Source organism: Pleurodeles waltl, chromosome 2_2 (assembly GCF_031143425.1).
Source record: "Pleurodeles waltl isolate 20211129_DDA chromosome 2_2, aPleWal1.hap1.20221129, whole genome shotgun sequence".
NCBI classification, from domain to species: domain Eukaryota; kingdom Metazoa; phylum Chordata; class Amphibia; order Caudata; family Salamandridae; genus Pleurodeles; species Pleurodeles waltl.
Window position 1 is genome coordinate 461,238,669 of NC_090439.1, and position 17,110 is coordinate 461,255,778.

General features: G+C 43.4%; 1 protein-coding gene across 2 annotated transcripts in view; it reads right to left on the reverse strand.

Moving 5' to 3' along the window:
* Nucleotides 1–17,110, reverse strand: part of SEH1L (SEH1 like nucleoporin) — a 138,934-nt gene that overhangs the window by 81,588 nt on the left and 40,236 nt on the right. For both annotated transcript variants that reach the window (XM_069219929.1, XM_069219930.1), the window contains exons 5-6: nucleotides 10,046–10,144; nucleotides 577–717 (exon numbers count right to left, since the gene is read on the reverse strand). In XM_069219929.1, the coding sequence (XP_069076030.1) occupies nucleotides 577–717; nucleotides 10,046–10,144 (240 nt within the window). The remainder of the gene's footprint in view (nucleotides 1–576; nucleotides 718–10,045; nucleotides 10,145–17,110) is intronic.

Consider the following 17,110-nt stretch of genomic DNA (forward strand, 5'->3'; position numbering starts at 1 on the left):
GAGAACTTCTGTACCTTGGAGTGGGGAGGATGTTTTGAAACCATCAACTCCTAGGGTTGTATGACTGATTTTCCCCAACAGGGAAAGACTTAATTCCTTTAAAACTGGCCACAAAGTCTTATCCAAAGAGAAGCACCGTGAAGCTTGATTTTGTAGTGAGCAAAGGAAAATTGTTGCAATCATTTGCATAAACTAAGTTAATGGAACCTGGAATGAAATTACAAGGACTGCAAAGTATAATATTAAACCAGTTCCGACTGGACTGTTCCTTTTAGAGCAGAGTCAAGACTGATTTGCGTATGGCTGGGTCTACACTGGGGTGGCATGCTGCGAAAAAGAATGATGGGTTGGGATGCTACCTTGACCTATTGTCACTGGTTAGACGAATTGAAAGCATTGCTCCCATCACCTATTGTGTGGTGTTTGATCTTAGCAGCTATTCTGCTGTAACATACCACAATATATTGACAGTACTTTCCAAAATAAGGAGTCAATACTAAACAATATGTACAACAAATATTGGGGCTGCACTAGCAAAGAAATGGACATAAACAAGTTAATTAATCAAATCTCTACCTCTGTGGCTTGAGTGTGAAAATGCGGACATCTTTAGTAGCTACAGCAAGAATATGAAAAGATCTCCCCAAGTTTGGAGCAAAAGCAATATCATGCACGGGATCTGTCACAGTCATAAATGTTTCTGCTTTTCCATATTTCCTGTGAAACACAAAAACAGAGACAGTTAGTTTCAAGACCATAAAACACCCATTACAAGTTAGCAAATGCTAATTTGCTTTGGTACAACAGTCAACAGTCCTGGATCAGCGCTTATTGATGTGGCTTATTAGCAAATTACTACTACACCAATAAATAACCGGCCTAAAGTGAAGAAATATTAAAAACATACAATCATGTATTCAAAGTGCTCTAGCAAACGGGTCACATAAAACAGTAATTCAATCACTATCAGGGTGCCTCTATTACCTTCGACTGTAGACGCTTTCCTATTGACAACTTTTTAGACCGTGATCTGCTATAAAAGTTCACGTAACCCTGAGCTGGCCATGCATGTACAGATGATGGTCAACTGTTTGCATATTTTGCATGTTATGTGTAAACAATTTATGTTGTTTCAATTTTGTTGTGATTTTGACATTGAGAGACATGTAGCGCTAGTAGCAAGTCAATAGGGATCTCCTATTTGAAATCTGACCAACGTTTTAGTAAGACCATCTTTATTGACCACTCACAAGTCTTTTGCTTTTGTTTTTCACTCTTGAAATTGTGTCTCTAGCTAGCTACTACGTAGGCCATGCACAGCTACTTTGGCGAACTAGCACGTGCTTTGGAATTCTTTATGTTATTCTGCTAACTTTGTTTTAAATTGAGTAAACTAAATTATGCTCCATTTGTCAACTGTTTGCACAAATCGTATTTGAGAGACAGTTAACATTTGTACTCTATGGACACTAATTAGGCTCCCTTCTTTGAAAGGCAATCAACGCTTTATTTGCACCACCTTAGGTAACCAATCTCCCAAACAGCATATTTTTGTGTCAGGCAATATACTTTTTCCACTCTTTGAGACATATATCCAAAAGGTATTTTTGAAACTGTACTCATCAGCTGAGATTTCTTGATGTGTGGTTTTCTTCAAACTTTGTTACTTTAAAATTAATTAATATTGTGAAGAAAAAATAATATAACAACAAAAATGTCTACTTTCCGACTCGTTATGAGGGAATTAATAAGAACGCATCTATGAATACTTAGCTCTAAAGTGACAAAAGGAAAAAAAAGACAGCAAGTCACACCTACTTAGCAATTGCTAGCTGTTACCTGAAATGGGTTTTCCTCAAGTTAGTGGCTTTCAGTTTTTACGTTTTACAAAAGTAAAACCCCTTCTGAATGAATTGCCATTTGAACAAGTTTTGTCCCTCTCCCTCCTTTTACTACTTTGGTTAGTTGCTTGTCTCAACCTTAGAGTTTCACTAATGGTAATAGACTAACTGGAGCCTTTTTAACAGTTTCACACTGGCACAAGTACTGAGTTTTGTGGTGGGATCAGTGGCCCCTGGATGTTGGTTTACTAAGTATGGTGGGCTGACTCTCTTAAATCATCTGCCTTCAACACCACTTATCATGCAACTCGTAAATTATCAGGGTAATGGCAGCACCCATCTCTAGCTCAAAGCCTGAATAAATGTGTTCCTCGAGAATAGGTTGTAGGTGGTCTCACGCTGTTGCTTTAGTTCCAGGCACCAAAGCTTCTATCAGGACTATGCATTTACATGTATAAAGAAGACAGGCGAAATCTTGAATCTCCCTCATCCCACAAGTTCTCATCCACTGGACATCTCCTCCAAGTGCCTCTTTCATCTACTGGTAGATGTCCAGTACCTTTCTTAACTCCGACCCCAAAGCACAGGGCAAGCAGGAGCCTGAAATGGCTAGGACGGAAGGGGCCCTATGGCGGCTACCCTACTGTCCACTGACGGAAGGAGAAAGGTAGTTAAGGAGGAGATTCAGAAGAACATTATTTAAATTGGGGAAAGACATACTCCAGTTTTTTTTAAGCTAAATAGGATGACTTTGTTCAAACACCCCTTGAGTTTCCCGTCAAGAATGAACGTAGAACCTCAAGTAAGAAATACATGTTTTAACAAGAGGCATCTGCTGAGTTTGTTTTGAGGAACTTGGGAGCTGGATGATTACATGACGCTGGGGAATCTGAAGGGTTTCAGGGGCCAGGTTCAAATGGGCTAGGGATTCCTCCCCTTCAGAAAAGGGACAGGGTAATCTTCAGTCATTGTTTAGTTCTTTTCTCAAATTTTCTCTCTGTTCCCTCCTGGGCCAATAAGAGTTCTCCTACCTAGGTTGATTTATGGGAAGAAAAAACAAGTTACTTACCTTTGGTGATGCCTTTTCCGGTAGAGACTATCTAACTGCAGATTTCTCAACTTGTCAATTTTCCCAGGCACAAAACTGGATTGGAAAACGTTTGGTAGCAATTCCCTCACGCGTCAGGTGGCAGCATGATGCAGAACCCCATTGGATCTGGCCTGCCCGTAATGAGACATTGGGGCCCCCATATATGAACCACATCCAGTCAAGTTTCTTTATGATCTCTATCCGACCTGTCAGATGCTAAGCCACTGAAATCATAATATGGCAGTGTGCAGTTTTTCTACTTTTGGATCTTATTACACGACTGCTTACTGACTCTCCTATCCTGTGGAATGATCTCATAGAATCAGCCATTAGAGTCTCTACCAGAAAAGGTGTTACCAAAGGTAACTGACTTGTTCTTCTGATAGACTTCTAAACTCAAATTCCTTACATAGTGAATAAATTTCAAAGCAGTACTAAAGCAGTACCTCCGAGGTTTGTGTAATTGCTCAGACCAAGAAATCCTGCAGGACAGAAAGCCTGTCTTGTCGAAACTGAATGTCCACGGAATAGTGCTTTTTGAATGTGTGTAGGTATGCTGATTTGATGCCTGGCAAATATCCAGAATTGGCACAACATGTGCCTGCACAGTTGTAGCAGCCTTTACTCTAGTGGACTAAGAATGAAATTATTATGGGGGTTTCTTTTTTTGCCAGCCCATAGTAGATCTTGATGCATAACAGAACCCATCAAGGAAATTGTTCTCTTCTGAACCACTTTGCACCTTTGTGCTCTAGAGAAACCAAAGAACAGCTGCTCACCTTGTTGGTATTCCTCTAGCCCTGTCAATGTAGAAACTAAAGGCCCACTTAAGGTCAGGGCAGTGGAGAGTATCCTATGGGGCAGTGCATAAAGTTGCCAGTGATGGCTTATCCTACATGGAAGTATGTAGGATATCTTTAGTAGGAATAACGCTTTTGTCTGGAGGATCAGCTCGTCTGGGAAGCCCTGAAGTTTCAAGATCCTGACAGGAGCTGGGCAATCAGGGAACTGACCTGTGCATTCAGCCACTTCCTGGGACTTAGGTCCCCTCCTGGACACACAACCCAATCTACCCTGTTTGATGAAACATCAGTCATGTTGCCTCTGAGAACCTGTACCCATTCCCTAATGATGGCCAGGAGGAATGCCTTCAGTGTGTATCGGTGGTAGTTCCACTAGGTTGTACTTTTGTCGAAACCAGAATCCTCCAATCTGCACCTTCACCCCCTACTGCCCCAGCACCAAAACCAGCAATGAGGCAGTCACCAATGCTAGCTCTCGGTGAGGTAGTGCAAGGGGTTTGCCTCTGCGGTTGGAATTCCACAACTAACATCTGGATGGAATCCAGTGCCTTGGTGCTGAGCCCACTAGGACTTCAAATCCCACATATGTCCCCTAGTGTGGTTCACAAGCAGGATGAAGGCGGCCAAGAGGCCCAGATGCCTCAGGATCGGAAGAGAACAGCATGTGTTATGGCCAAGATGAAAGGGAGCATTTGTGAAGGAGTCAGGCGACTTTAGCACGTTAATGGAAAATCCCAACAATGTGAATAGGTCGTCTGTCGTTTGGAGGTGGCTCACTACAGGGTGAATCAAGCGCGCCTTCCGTACCTAGTCATCAATGTATTGCCAGCTTCCGGAGATGGGCTGCAGCCATCTTCAACACCTTCATGGACACCCAAAGGGTACTAACTAGTAAGGCCAAAAGAAGGCACTGTAGTATGCTTCTCCTTTATGTGGTATGCCAATAGTGTATAAAGGGTCCAGGGGCTCCCCAGTGAGGGAACACGACTTGCTGTGCAAACCCAAAGTGCTCTATTGGAAGGTAGAGTGATCGAGCAGCCTTAGGCTTAACACAGAGAAGTGAAAGACATCCACAAATACAAACAAAAGGTTGTATTTGTGGATGTGAGACACACAACTCAAAAAGTAGATTCACACCAATTTATAAAAATAGCAAGAATCTTTATATATGTTTAGGCATCAGAGATAAATTGCTCAAGTAAGTACGTTTTTAAATAGGAATCGCTTTCACTTTAAAAAGTGGACACACTGCAATTTCTATGTTCTGCAATATTATCCTATGGAAGAAAAACAAGTTCTGCAAACAGGTAGGATACAGCAACTTACAAGACTAATCTCCAGGAGTTAATATGAGTAGCAGCCAAGGTAGCAGCAGCAACACACCGCCATTGGCATGGGGGCAGCCGAGTGCAGGGTGCAAAACAATGTCAGGTTCCCAATGCGTACCAATGGAGATCGGTCACTGCGAAAAGAGGCTGCAGGCTCTGGCTAGGAGGCCAGGTGGGCTGAACCAACATCAGGGCTCAGGCCTCACGATGCTTGGGCACAGGTAGGCACCTTTGGTCTTCTCCACAGCTCAGGGGGGACCTGTGCAGAGGTGTCCTTAGATGTCAGGTCGGAGAGGGGGCTGCATGCAGAGATTGCAGGTGTCTTTAGGGAGTCCAGGAGGGGTGAAACCCAATTGGACTTGAACTCTGGAGGGCTGGGGAACCTTGTTGCACCAGTGGACCACTTCAACACAGGTCAGAGAAGGAGGGTGCAGTGGTTACTTTAGGTGTCAGGTTTTGGTGGTTCCAGAGGCTCTAGAGTCCCATCGTCTGGAGTTTGCTGGAGAATGGGTCCGCTGTTTGTGGGAGGTCTTGAGTCTTTATTGAAGGCAGGCAGTCCTCCCGGGTGCGTAGAGTCACAGCTGCAGGACGAGTCGACTTTGGTGCAGACAGGCCAGCAAGATTGGTACCACATCTGCTGCTTCTTTTCTCCTCTTCTGCTTGCGCAGGTCTTCTGACCTTGGTCTTCTTAGGTCATCAGGATCTAATTCTCTGGTGCCAGGAGCTCCCCTAAATAATGATTTTAGGGAGGGGGGGGTTGTGTAGGGTAGTAGCCAATGGGGTACTGACCCTTGGGGTCACTACACCACTACATGATCACTTCCTGTGGGTAGTGGGCATAACCCTTTCCCAGAATTCAGTCCTTACGGATCCTCTTTAGCACCTCAGGCACGAGGGGTACCATTTACTATGGACTTAAAGCAGGCACTAAAGGTTTTGCCAATTATACAGTTTTGGAAGAAGGAACACTGGTACTAGGGACCTGGTTGGCTGGGTCCCAGTGCACTTCAGTCAAAGTTGAATCAAATACCAGGCAAAAATCACAGTTTCATATTGTTGCTGCTTATGCCTCGTTCATGACTGGACAATAGGAATGTGCATGGATCAGTTCATCACTGTTATTCGGGGATACTTGTATGTCACAAAAGTCAGACTTGCAAACTACTGAGATAAAACCCCCTGCGTTGTTACTGCCAAATGTAGAAACTGTCTTCCTCTATTATATATTATTCACTGAATTGCATCTGCTACAAATTCTGCTTTTTGACTTAAAAGAACCAATACATGAGGAGAGGGAAAGAGGGCCACTGTGTGGGCATTGATCATGAGAAAAGAATAGTATGGACAAAAAAGTTAACTTGATTCTTCTCGTACATGTTGGCTCATTCAATCACTTCACTCTGTAGGTGCGTAGGCTGCATGGAACTTCCTGACCACACACAGCATCACTACAGAAGTAAACTTTAGGAGCATTGTTTTGCCAACATGTATGAAAGGGAGCCTATGTAGTCACCCAGCATGTCTCTGCAACAGGTACATGTTTGGATCATGCCGTGACAGAAAGTAGAGGTTAGGCTTCAGCCAAGCCTGAAGAGGTGAACGGGTGATGCAAGATGTAATATAGGACAATGACTGCTTTAACACCTACCCAAGCAGCATGAATGCTTCCAGATGTCACAAAACATAGGTGGGTACGCTGAACACCCCTGGCTCTGTCTAAGCAAAAGACAAACACAAATTTGATATAGAGGTCATGGAACGCCTTCTAAGCTGAAGAGACTTGTTAACATGGAACAGCATAGTGAGGACAGCTTAATTCAAATAGAATTCTTATCTGTGGAGCCAAAGTAGAACGTGTTCTCAGAACCATCATGCTCCAATGGGCTTGCTGGTGTTATAGCGAACAAGAACAAAGTTTTTCATTAAAGACACTACTCTTAGATGAGGCCTCAGACTCACAAATTTTATGTCTCAGTTTACCTACCATTAGGCTGAGATTCTAAAGAGACGGAAGGGCATCAGACTGGAGACAATTAATGCATCAGGTCAGTCATAGTGCTTTTCACAGCTGCATTGGGAGTGGAAGCATACCTCCCGACCTGTTCCAATAGACTCCTTGGCCACTTAGTAGGTTCTGCAGGTGCCAATCTCTACTCCAATTTCACTCAGCTGACACAGATGTCATCAGCATCATCCATCAAGCAAGCAAGCAGAATGATCTTGCAACAATCCAATGGCAGATCTTTGCTCCAGCATTAAGCATTGAAGTACGATAAGCTTGCAGTATTCATGGCATCCATGTTATTTGTGGGGAAGACAAGGTCCACAAAACCAACTTGCTGAAAACCATGAGCTCAAGTTGAGCAATGGTAGGGAGGAGTGCAGCATACGCCCTGCTAACAAACATAAAACTCATATCTGAGGGTGTATGGTGTGGTCTGTTCTGCAGTAGATATAGCAAGCCATGCCCGGAGAGGTGCAACTGGAGACACTAGAACGACTAGACAGAGCAGTACCTTATATGTTGAACTAGAGGGCTGTGGTGAAGTCTGTGTGAACCATCACCACTCTGGATCTCACCATAGGTAAAAAGGCTTTAAAGACCAGAGAGTCCGCCTTCGCTGCAACTCATTTATGAAGAGGGACAAATTTGTTTTTTGACAGAACTCCCCACAGTGATTCTTTCCACCAACGCTCCACAAAGTCAGAAGGGGTACCATACCAAGTGGATGAGAACTTGTGCCACCTCTCTTAAAAGGCAGAGTCTCTCTATGTTATATAGAGATTCTTAGGATGTTGACTGAGGCACCTGTATCCTGGATGGAGTAGGCTATGGGGGCTGTACAGCATAGCCGCTTTTCACCACTTAATATACTGAGTCCTAGTAATAGAATTGGAGCAAAAGTATTTTCCAGTTTCAGTGAAGTGGCCTATAAAACTGGACTGTCACCAAGGCACAGGAAAGACCATGGCTGTTGTTGGCAAATGGGGTTGTCCCTCTGAAAGATCTTCTCGTACTGCTAGTTTTTGCTTAGATGGCTGCTCCAGCCGTAGATTTGAAGGGAACGAGCACACCAGCCTAGAAAGACTAGAATGTCATTGCTAGCTGAGAGGAGGTGGTCTCAGAAGTAGTGCCTGGGGGAGATTTAGGTGAGAAAAAAAACGAGTTTCCTATTAGCGCAAGACCTAGCCAGGTGAGGCATCCAACAATTTCTTACAGGTGAAAAGGAGATAAAAACATTTAGCTGGTCCTCCTGCTTAATGCCTCAAGCTTTAAGCCACAATTAGTGCAGACGGACCAAAGCTCATGTTTCTGGTGGCAATATCAATAAGGCCCAGGAACAGCAGCAGTTTCAGCTCACTGGCATGCTTGGCCAGGTTAGCTTTTTATGTTGGGCCATTAAAAGTTGACAGGATAAATTGGGAGTACATGCTCCTGAAACACAGCCACTTTAGGGCCCTCTGGAAACATGGAAATAACATTGCCAATCATAAATTATAATTTAACTTTCATCACATATATATTTTCGAAATACGATCAGTTTACCTTCATGTATAAGGTTATAAGTGTCTGCAATTACAATCAAATACAGACTTTTAATTTTTGGTAAACATATTTAATACAACCAAACAAAAGCAAACCAAGTCCATCAGATAAGCAAGGTTGTTATAATGTGAAAAGCAGTTTATATTTGTTCCTACAAAGACCATCATCACTATGTCAAAGACATCTGTAACATTGAAGCTACTACCTTTGTTCGTAGGCTTCATTGGTACAAATTTGTGCAATTACAGGCATATTCTCTAATATGTGGTGACCATAGTATAAATTAACCAGCATCTACAAAGAACACTTCCAAATTTTGCAGCCCCTTTCAAGGAACCCCCTTACTTCATTACGGAGTCTAACATCACAGTCTTAAACTGTCAACTTTTATCACCCTGAAGAAGTCCCGAAGGGGCAAAAACATGTGTTAGCCGACTGCCTCACTTCATGTTCTTTGCAAAAATGGCTATACCTGTTTTGTTTACATGCCATCACCCGAACACTTATGATGAGATGAAATGTTGGTTTAAAAAAAATTTAAGAAATTAAATCTGTAGATGCATTAGCTTCTATCATCATCATAATTGTGACACATAGTTGGATTTTTTCCGACCATTTCATATTGGCACCCCGGTTGGCAAGGTGCCAAATAGGCACCACCTACTTGCTCTTGTATTTTTGGAAGTGTTTCACTGATCCTGGATGTACAACAACACTATGCCGACTATTAGCTTTTTAATAAAACGTCCAAAATATGCCTTGAAGAATCAACCTTAGCAATTCTACCTATATGGTTCCACTGGTGGACCCAAATAACAGCAGCTGACACCAGGAATGAACACGGCCTGCCAGGGAGAACTTGGGACAAGTTTCTGAAACTACAGTGCAATACAAGAAATAAAGATGTGGTTTGTTCAAAATGTTTCTCCTGACAAACAGTGAGCAGCAATAGAAACAGTTATATGATGTAGGAACAATCATTTGATTAACAAAAGAAGTGATTTCAAAATATTTGGATAATATTCTCCATATCGCTTTAAATGTCAATGTTGTAGTCTAATCCTAGGTTTAGAAATACACTGGTAACCAGCAGAAAGCAAGGAGATGACGTAATTTCTTTAGGCTCCACACTAAAGTTTTATTATTTTAGATCGTCTGGAAAGCAGCTTATACCAAGTTCAGTCCAGATTAAGGATGCACTGTGCTGCTTGAAATAAAGTATTAAAGTTCGTAACATGAGTAGTCTCTTCAAGTAGCTCTAGTGTTACTAATACTTTAAAACCGAACAAGAAAAAGGAAGTGGGATCTAAAATAACTACTGGGGTTTAACAACAAGCTTTTATTTAAGATGCAGAGCAGAGTTCCCTAAAAAGAGGACAATTTGGTCCACATGCCTAGTGTACAAGTGAAAAGCAAGCACTGATATCCTCACTAACCTAGTGTTTTCATTGTATTCGAATACCTGAACCTTCGCCATCATGTTGGGACTGTTGTCGTCACTTCCAACAGCTATCATGGGTGAATGAGCACGAGAGCTGCAAACCAAATAACGTAGATTAGTAGTTGTAATCAACCATTATACAACCAGCATTACGCTTTATGGCTCTCATATATTAACACTATACACAGTGCCTAGTGTGCCATTGATAAGAAATTGCTTAAAATGTTGATTTCTGAATCCTGCGATATGGAAAACAATGTGCAGATTTCTGCATTATCTGTACTTCAGCCTTAGCAATCATGAATGCCCTATTCATTCAAGCATGTACGTACAGGGTGGGGTACATGGTTAGAACCGCAAATACAATAAAGAACATTTAATGAGGTTCTGAATACTGGCATGCAAAACAATGCAAAATATTAACAGACATTTCAAGATTTTCAGAGAATGATAAAATTGAGGAAAGTAATCAAGAGTTTTTCCTTGAATTAACCATCATTGCTTGCTCAGAATACAAATCTGACAACCTCACCCTTAATAAAAGATATGCAATTACAAGCTTTTTAGTTCATCTTACAGAGGAGATTTCATATCACATTATCCTTGCCACTTTGACAAAGGTAACTGATTGCTTTTAGGTATTATTACTTTATAGGGAAAAGCACCCACAAGCATCAACCAGCTTAACTCAAACTGGAACAAATTAACAAAAACTGACTGCCGCAGTGCACTCAAAACAGACCCGCTCAACATCACCGCTAGGATATCGCCAACTTCAACCAGTGGATCAAAAACTGTGCAGACACACATACACCCATCAAACTTCATAAGCAGCGTAGAACCAAGAGACAGGCCACAAGGTAAACTGACAAACTTCAAAAGATACTGCAGGCAACTGGAAAGGAAATGGAGATCCAAACAAAAAGCCAACACCAGATCCAGGTACAAGGCTGCACTCAGGCACTACCACCATCTTCTAAAAGACACCAAGAGAAAATCTCTCACAGACTGCACTGAAGCTAGTTGCAATGACTGCAAAGAGATTTTTTTCCATTCTCAAGACCACAAGCCACAGTCAACTCCATCACTCCTTCCCAGGAACACTGCAACAACCTCTCCTCCCTATTTCACAGCAAAAGTGAAAAAATATACAGTAACTCTGAACCACCAACACACGCCAAGGGCACTATCACCAACCTGCCCACCGCCTACCTGGACTCCTACTTGTCTAATTGAAGAAGGTTCACCAAGGAAGACACATCAGCAATCATGAAAACTTTCCACTCCGGGGCATCAACAAACCCCTATCCACATCATATCTATAACTCTGGAAAACCTCTGGTCAGCAAATTCCTCACACACATCATCAACTTCTCTATTACATCAGCCACCTTCCCCGAATACTGTAAACATAGAGCAGTCACAGCCCTCCTAAATAAACCTTCGGCTGAGTCTAGCGAGATGAGCCCCCTCTGCTCTATCTCCCTGCTTCTGTACCCAGCAAAAGTGATAGAGAAGTCAATCACCCAACAACTAACCAGCCACCTGGAATGCCACAAAATACTAGACCACACCCAGTCCAGTTTCGAAGCAACCGTAGCAAGGAAACGGCACTCATTGCCATCACAGATCAAATCTGCACCGTACTGTACCGAGAAGAAACCGCCAACCTCATACTGCTGGAACACTCCGCTGCGTTTGACACATATCTCACTCCAGTCCCATAAAAAGACTACACCGAAAAAGCATCCAAGGACTATCCCTGAAAATGGATTTGCGCCTTCCTCACATTTAGAAGACCGAGTATAACCCACCCTACATACCAGAGCCCAAGAAACAGATCTGTGGAGATCCCGAAGGTTCAATCAATCAGGCCAACCCTATTCAAAATTTACATGACACCACGCGCCAACGTCGTCAGAGCACATCACATCTCCATCATTTCGTACGTCGACGACACTCAGCACATCCTATCAATATCTGACAAATCTACCACTGCCAAAATCAACTTCACCGAATGCATGATCCACGTAGCAGCGTGGATGAAAACCAACTGCCTAAAACTCAGCTTCAACAAGACAGACGTGATGATCTTCAGGAACAGGAATTCCCCTCAGGACTCCACTTGGTGAACGCCACTGCTTGGTTCCATATCAACACCCACCAACCACACAAGAAACCTCTGAATCACCTTAGACGACAAGCTCAGCATGGCAGCACAGGTAAACAGTCACCTGAGCTCCACTTGCTTCAATATACTACACATCCTCGGAAAAATCTTCAAATGGATTCCCAGAAACACCAAATATACTGTCACTCAAGTCCTTGTCACCAGCAGACTGGACTACGAAAATGGATTGTATGCTAGAATCTCCAACCACCTGTTCCACTGACTTCAGACCATCCAGAAGACCGCAGCAAGATTCATCCGCGGCTCCCACATCACACCCACACCATACATCAGAACTCCACTGGCTCCCGATACACAGACGCTGCCAATTCAGACTTCTCACATACACATACAGGGCATTGCATAACTTAGGACCAGCATACCTTAACATCCGTGTTCACTTACACCAACCCAGCAGACACCTGCGCTCATCCTCACTTTCTCGCAAACCTCCTACCCTTCCCCCATTTCTGCAAAAGAAGAAAGGGAGTCCTAGCCTTCTCCTACATTGCACACAAAACATCTAACAACCTCCATCTACCCATTAGAGCCTCCTATTAGCTCCTTGAATTCCACAAGAGGCTGAAGACATGACTCATCAATTAACCCCATATGACTCTCGCACCTATACACCTGTTCAAACGCCTGAATACGCTATCAGGTGATAAGCCACTCTCCACAAATCCAGTTAACATAAGACAGGACATAAACATTGCATTAACTGTGTAAGTTAGGGATTTTGGTCCTAACCCATAACTTTCAAAATTGAGTTTCTTTTGGTTTTAAATTAGTAACCAGATCTACGCTCTGTTTTTTCTAGACAAATTTCTGAGTTTATTTAAAACATACCGTGAGATGTTGTAATAAGCTAAGTAACTTCACTTACCCCTTCGTTCTTTCATCCAGTCTTTTTTTTTTTTTTCCATAAACTACATTCAAGTGGCCTTAACCCTCTGTGGACTGCCAAATCCACTGTGCACAGCACGGACATCCGGTCAGACCCAGAGCTCAGCATGCAACAGGTGCAGTAAAGTGCCCCTTTTGGCACTGTCACCCTTATAAGTCCCTAATAAATGGTACCCTTTGTACCTAGGGCCTGGGTGCTAAGGAGGGTCCCGGAGGGCTGCAGCATGTATTGTGCCATCCTAAGGGACTCCCATACAAATTGCAAACTGCCTGCTTTGCAGACTTTGTGTCATGGTGCAATCCTTGAGTGTAAACACAACATGGCACAACCACCATGTGCCATGCCCAAGTCACTGCATCTATGTAAGTCACCCCTACAGCAAGCCTAAGGCAGCATGCATTATATTTGATGTGAGGACATTTCTGAATGAGCAGATATGCTGCCGTGATTTGTAGTTTGATTACTAGATATTGCAAATGAACAAGGAAGTCATCTTAAGGTATGTACTGGGCACAGGTCAATACGAGTTACCCAGCTACAGAATGGCTAAAACCTATGTTGTTTTGCATCAAACACCTTGTCTTAATACAGCCATACTGATGCCAGTATTGCATTTTTTATGGCATGCACCCTTAAAGGTGCCTCCTAAAACTTACTAGTCCTCTAGTGTGCTGGCTGACTTGTATCAACCATCCTGCCACCACAGAGAAGTTTCTGACAGCCCTGGAGGTGAGAGCCTGCACTCTCAAAAGCTAGAAACAATGCCTGCTATGGGGCCTGCAAACCCAGCTTCCCCTAAGCCTGGGAGAGGCCACCACCTGTCCTAAGGCTCATCTGGCACCATGACGGGCAGATAATTAGTTTTGCAGTAGGCGCGTTACACTACCAGGCCAGCTAAACTGCTAAGGTGGGCTGCCTGATGAGCTCCACGAAGGAAGGGTTCTACCATCTTCTTTTTGGCAGAACTAGGAATTCTGGGCCAGGGATGTGCCCACTCCCATGGAAGTAGTCATATATGGGATGTAGTCACCCCAGGGGTAAGTAGCCCATTTGATACTACCTTACAGTACCCCAAGCACCCCTAAGTTGAGTATTTAGGTGGCCCCCGACACCAGAAGAACAGGTTCAACTGACTGAAGGAAAAAAAAAACAAAAAAAAAACAAAAACAAAGGGAGGACAAAGAAAAGCCAAAGAAGCAAGAACTGTGGACTGCTGGTGGACTTTTGGTGCCAACCCTGCCTTCCTACCTGCTCCTGTCAAGACAACCACAACAACCTGACTCGTTTTGCAGCTGTGCATCCTCCAAAAGTCTCAGAGGGCCTCCAGCACTTCACCAAGCCGTCAGCATCCCCCTTGAAGTGGAGGAGTCACTTGCATGCAGCTTACAGGCACCAACTGCAAAGCCTGGCTCACCGTTCTGCTGACCACCGGGTCCACCATTGCAGCTGTCGCACAGCAGGAGGTTTCCGTGCTTGAGGAGGACAGATCCATCTTCCCACCAAGTGAGAAGACACCTGGACCCACAAGAGCAGTCTTGCACCAATACATGGGGTACCAGACCCCTTGCATCAACTAAAGCTTTTTTTTGTGTCCAATCCGGACTTAAACAGCATAAGCACCGGCCAGCTGTCGAGAGATGTCATCACTGATAGTGGCTCAACTGTCCTGTCTCCCTCCCTCTTGCAATCTCACCGAGAACCGTGGGTGCATTTGGCGCAGGAGCACTCGCTGACCAAAACCCACTGACCAAAACCCACTGCATACGATCTCCCTGGCCTGGGTCCATGACAGCCAATAGTGCTCCCCTGCTCCCAGGACCGCCGCAGACCAAACCGCTCACCCCCCATTGGGAGCTCCCAGACTTGTATCCAAGTCCTCCTCTGCAGCCTGTTTCCAGGTGGCACCCCTTTTTGCCAACTGAGCAGTGCGTAAGGCACCCGACCCATCTAGCACCTCTGTACCTAGACTTCCCAGGGTAGGTAAAACTGAACTGCTGGTGTTTTCTGTGACCTTTTCACTCTAGCACGCTATGACCTAAAGGGGACCTACGAGATACTCCTGCGACTACTTGTGTGCAGTAAAAGTACTTTATCAATTGAAAGTCATTACTGCATGAAAGCGCGCTGAGGTATTTTACTTACCCCACTGTGAATAATTACTCTGCAACAGTACTTACCTTACTTTAAAGATTTTCTGGTGTCGAAACATAATATAAAAGTATTGTATTTTACTAAAAATTGGTCTTGAGTTCATTCTTGAGTGTGTGTGTGTGTGTCTCTCATTTATTGACTGTATTCAACCAATGCTTAGCACTACCCTCTGATAAGCCTAATCTCCCCAACCACGCTACCACAAAAGAGAGCATTTAGACCTTTATTCACCAGTAAGGGTCGCTGTACTATATGCATAGTACACCTATATTGGTTCACTACATTGATATCCAACTTCCTACATCAGGCAGTCACCCTGCTGCGTTCAGCCTTTGATCATGCACAGCAGGAGTTGACTGCTGGTCCTGGATTTCTACAGCAGGAGCTGAAGGCCGGACCCGGCCTCCCCCATGCACAACAAGGGTTGGCCATGAGACCCAGTCTAAAGTAATGCCTTTATTTTTTGTAATATATATATATATTTTTAAGGGTTTGCAGATCCAAAACTGGATTCACAGTACTAAGCGCAAGCTTCAGAGCCCGATACCTCAAACCCAAAGCAAGCTTCACAAATCCATACAGATTTGTGAATCCAACAGGCCACCCTATATGGGCTTGAGAGTCTGGGTATGCTCACACTGTTCCCTTTCGTGCTCTTTCACTGGTTTCTTTTTTGAGGATGCAGGGACCATATTCTCAAATGCTGTAGAAGCAGCTGCAACAATTTTCCCCTAATGTTGTTGTTTCTGTTTGGCTTACATGACAATGGGTCCGCAAACCCGAAATGGCTGAAGGGATAAAAAGTTGCCTCTACCAATGAGATTTAATTTTAAAAACTGCAATGCTCTGCAAACTTTGTGAATTAATTAATCCAGACAGCCCTAAAAATTAACCTCTTCATACCGAACGTACTACTTTCACAGGAACAAATTTACACCAAACCAAGAAAATGGCCCGCCTTGTTTAATGGGCTACCTTCCTGTTAAACGTGGAGTAATTTATATAGCCATGTTTTTTCCTGCCTCAAGTAGCAAATAATCAAATAGAAATTAAAAGGAAAATGGGACTTTTGGAGACCCTTTTTTCTTTGTCTCCCTTTGACGGATCAGAACAAAACTTGCCATGGAGAGCCCAAAGTGGCTGTTCTCTTTTTGGAAAGTTTTGTGCAGATTTGTCAAATTGCACTTAAGTTATTAAGAAGATAATAACATCTTTTCAACAGAAGTGCTCACCTGACCAATCGAGTCGCTATTGCTGCGTCTGCGATATATATTCTTGATACAACCTCTTGGTCCCATGATCTGCACCTTCAACATGAATACCATGCACTTGCATTTAGTCTTATAAGAAAACCTATGTACATGCCAGACATCATCCCCAACAGATCTCTGGAAACCGAGGTAGTGAACGTTTTTACCAACCTTTGCCCTATGATCTTTTGCTGTATAAAAATTATTGGGAAATTAACTAAAATATGAGGTGGGAGTCTACCCCATATTCCACAGGTAGACTTTTTCAGTAATATAAGTTGTTGCTAAGTTTCACTGGGTGCATGTTTCCATTTGGCTGTGGTCTTGGTTACTCTTTCTAATGGAGTCCCCCAAGGAAAGGAAGATTCCTCTGTTCTGTGGAGCTAAAAAGTTCTTAATGTGTGGTTAAAGACAGCTAGTTGCAGAAAGATTTTGATTTGGGGAAGCAATTCCAGGACATAGGGGCTTGAATGAAAGAGAGACTGTTACTTGAGCCAATATGTTTAGAAAGATGAGGCCACCAAAAGGATGGGCTCTGCATACAATTGCAAAGCATACTGGGCAGTGAGTAGCACAACCAAT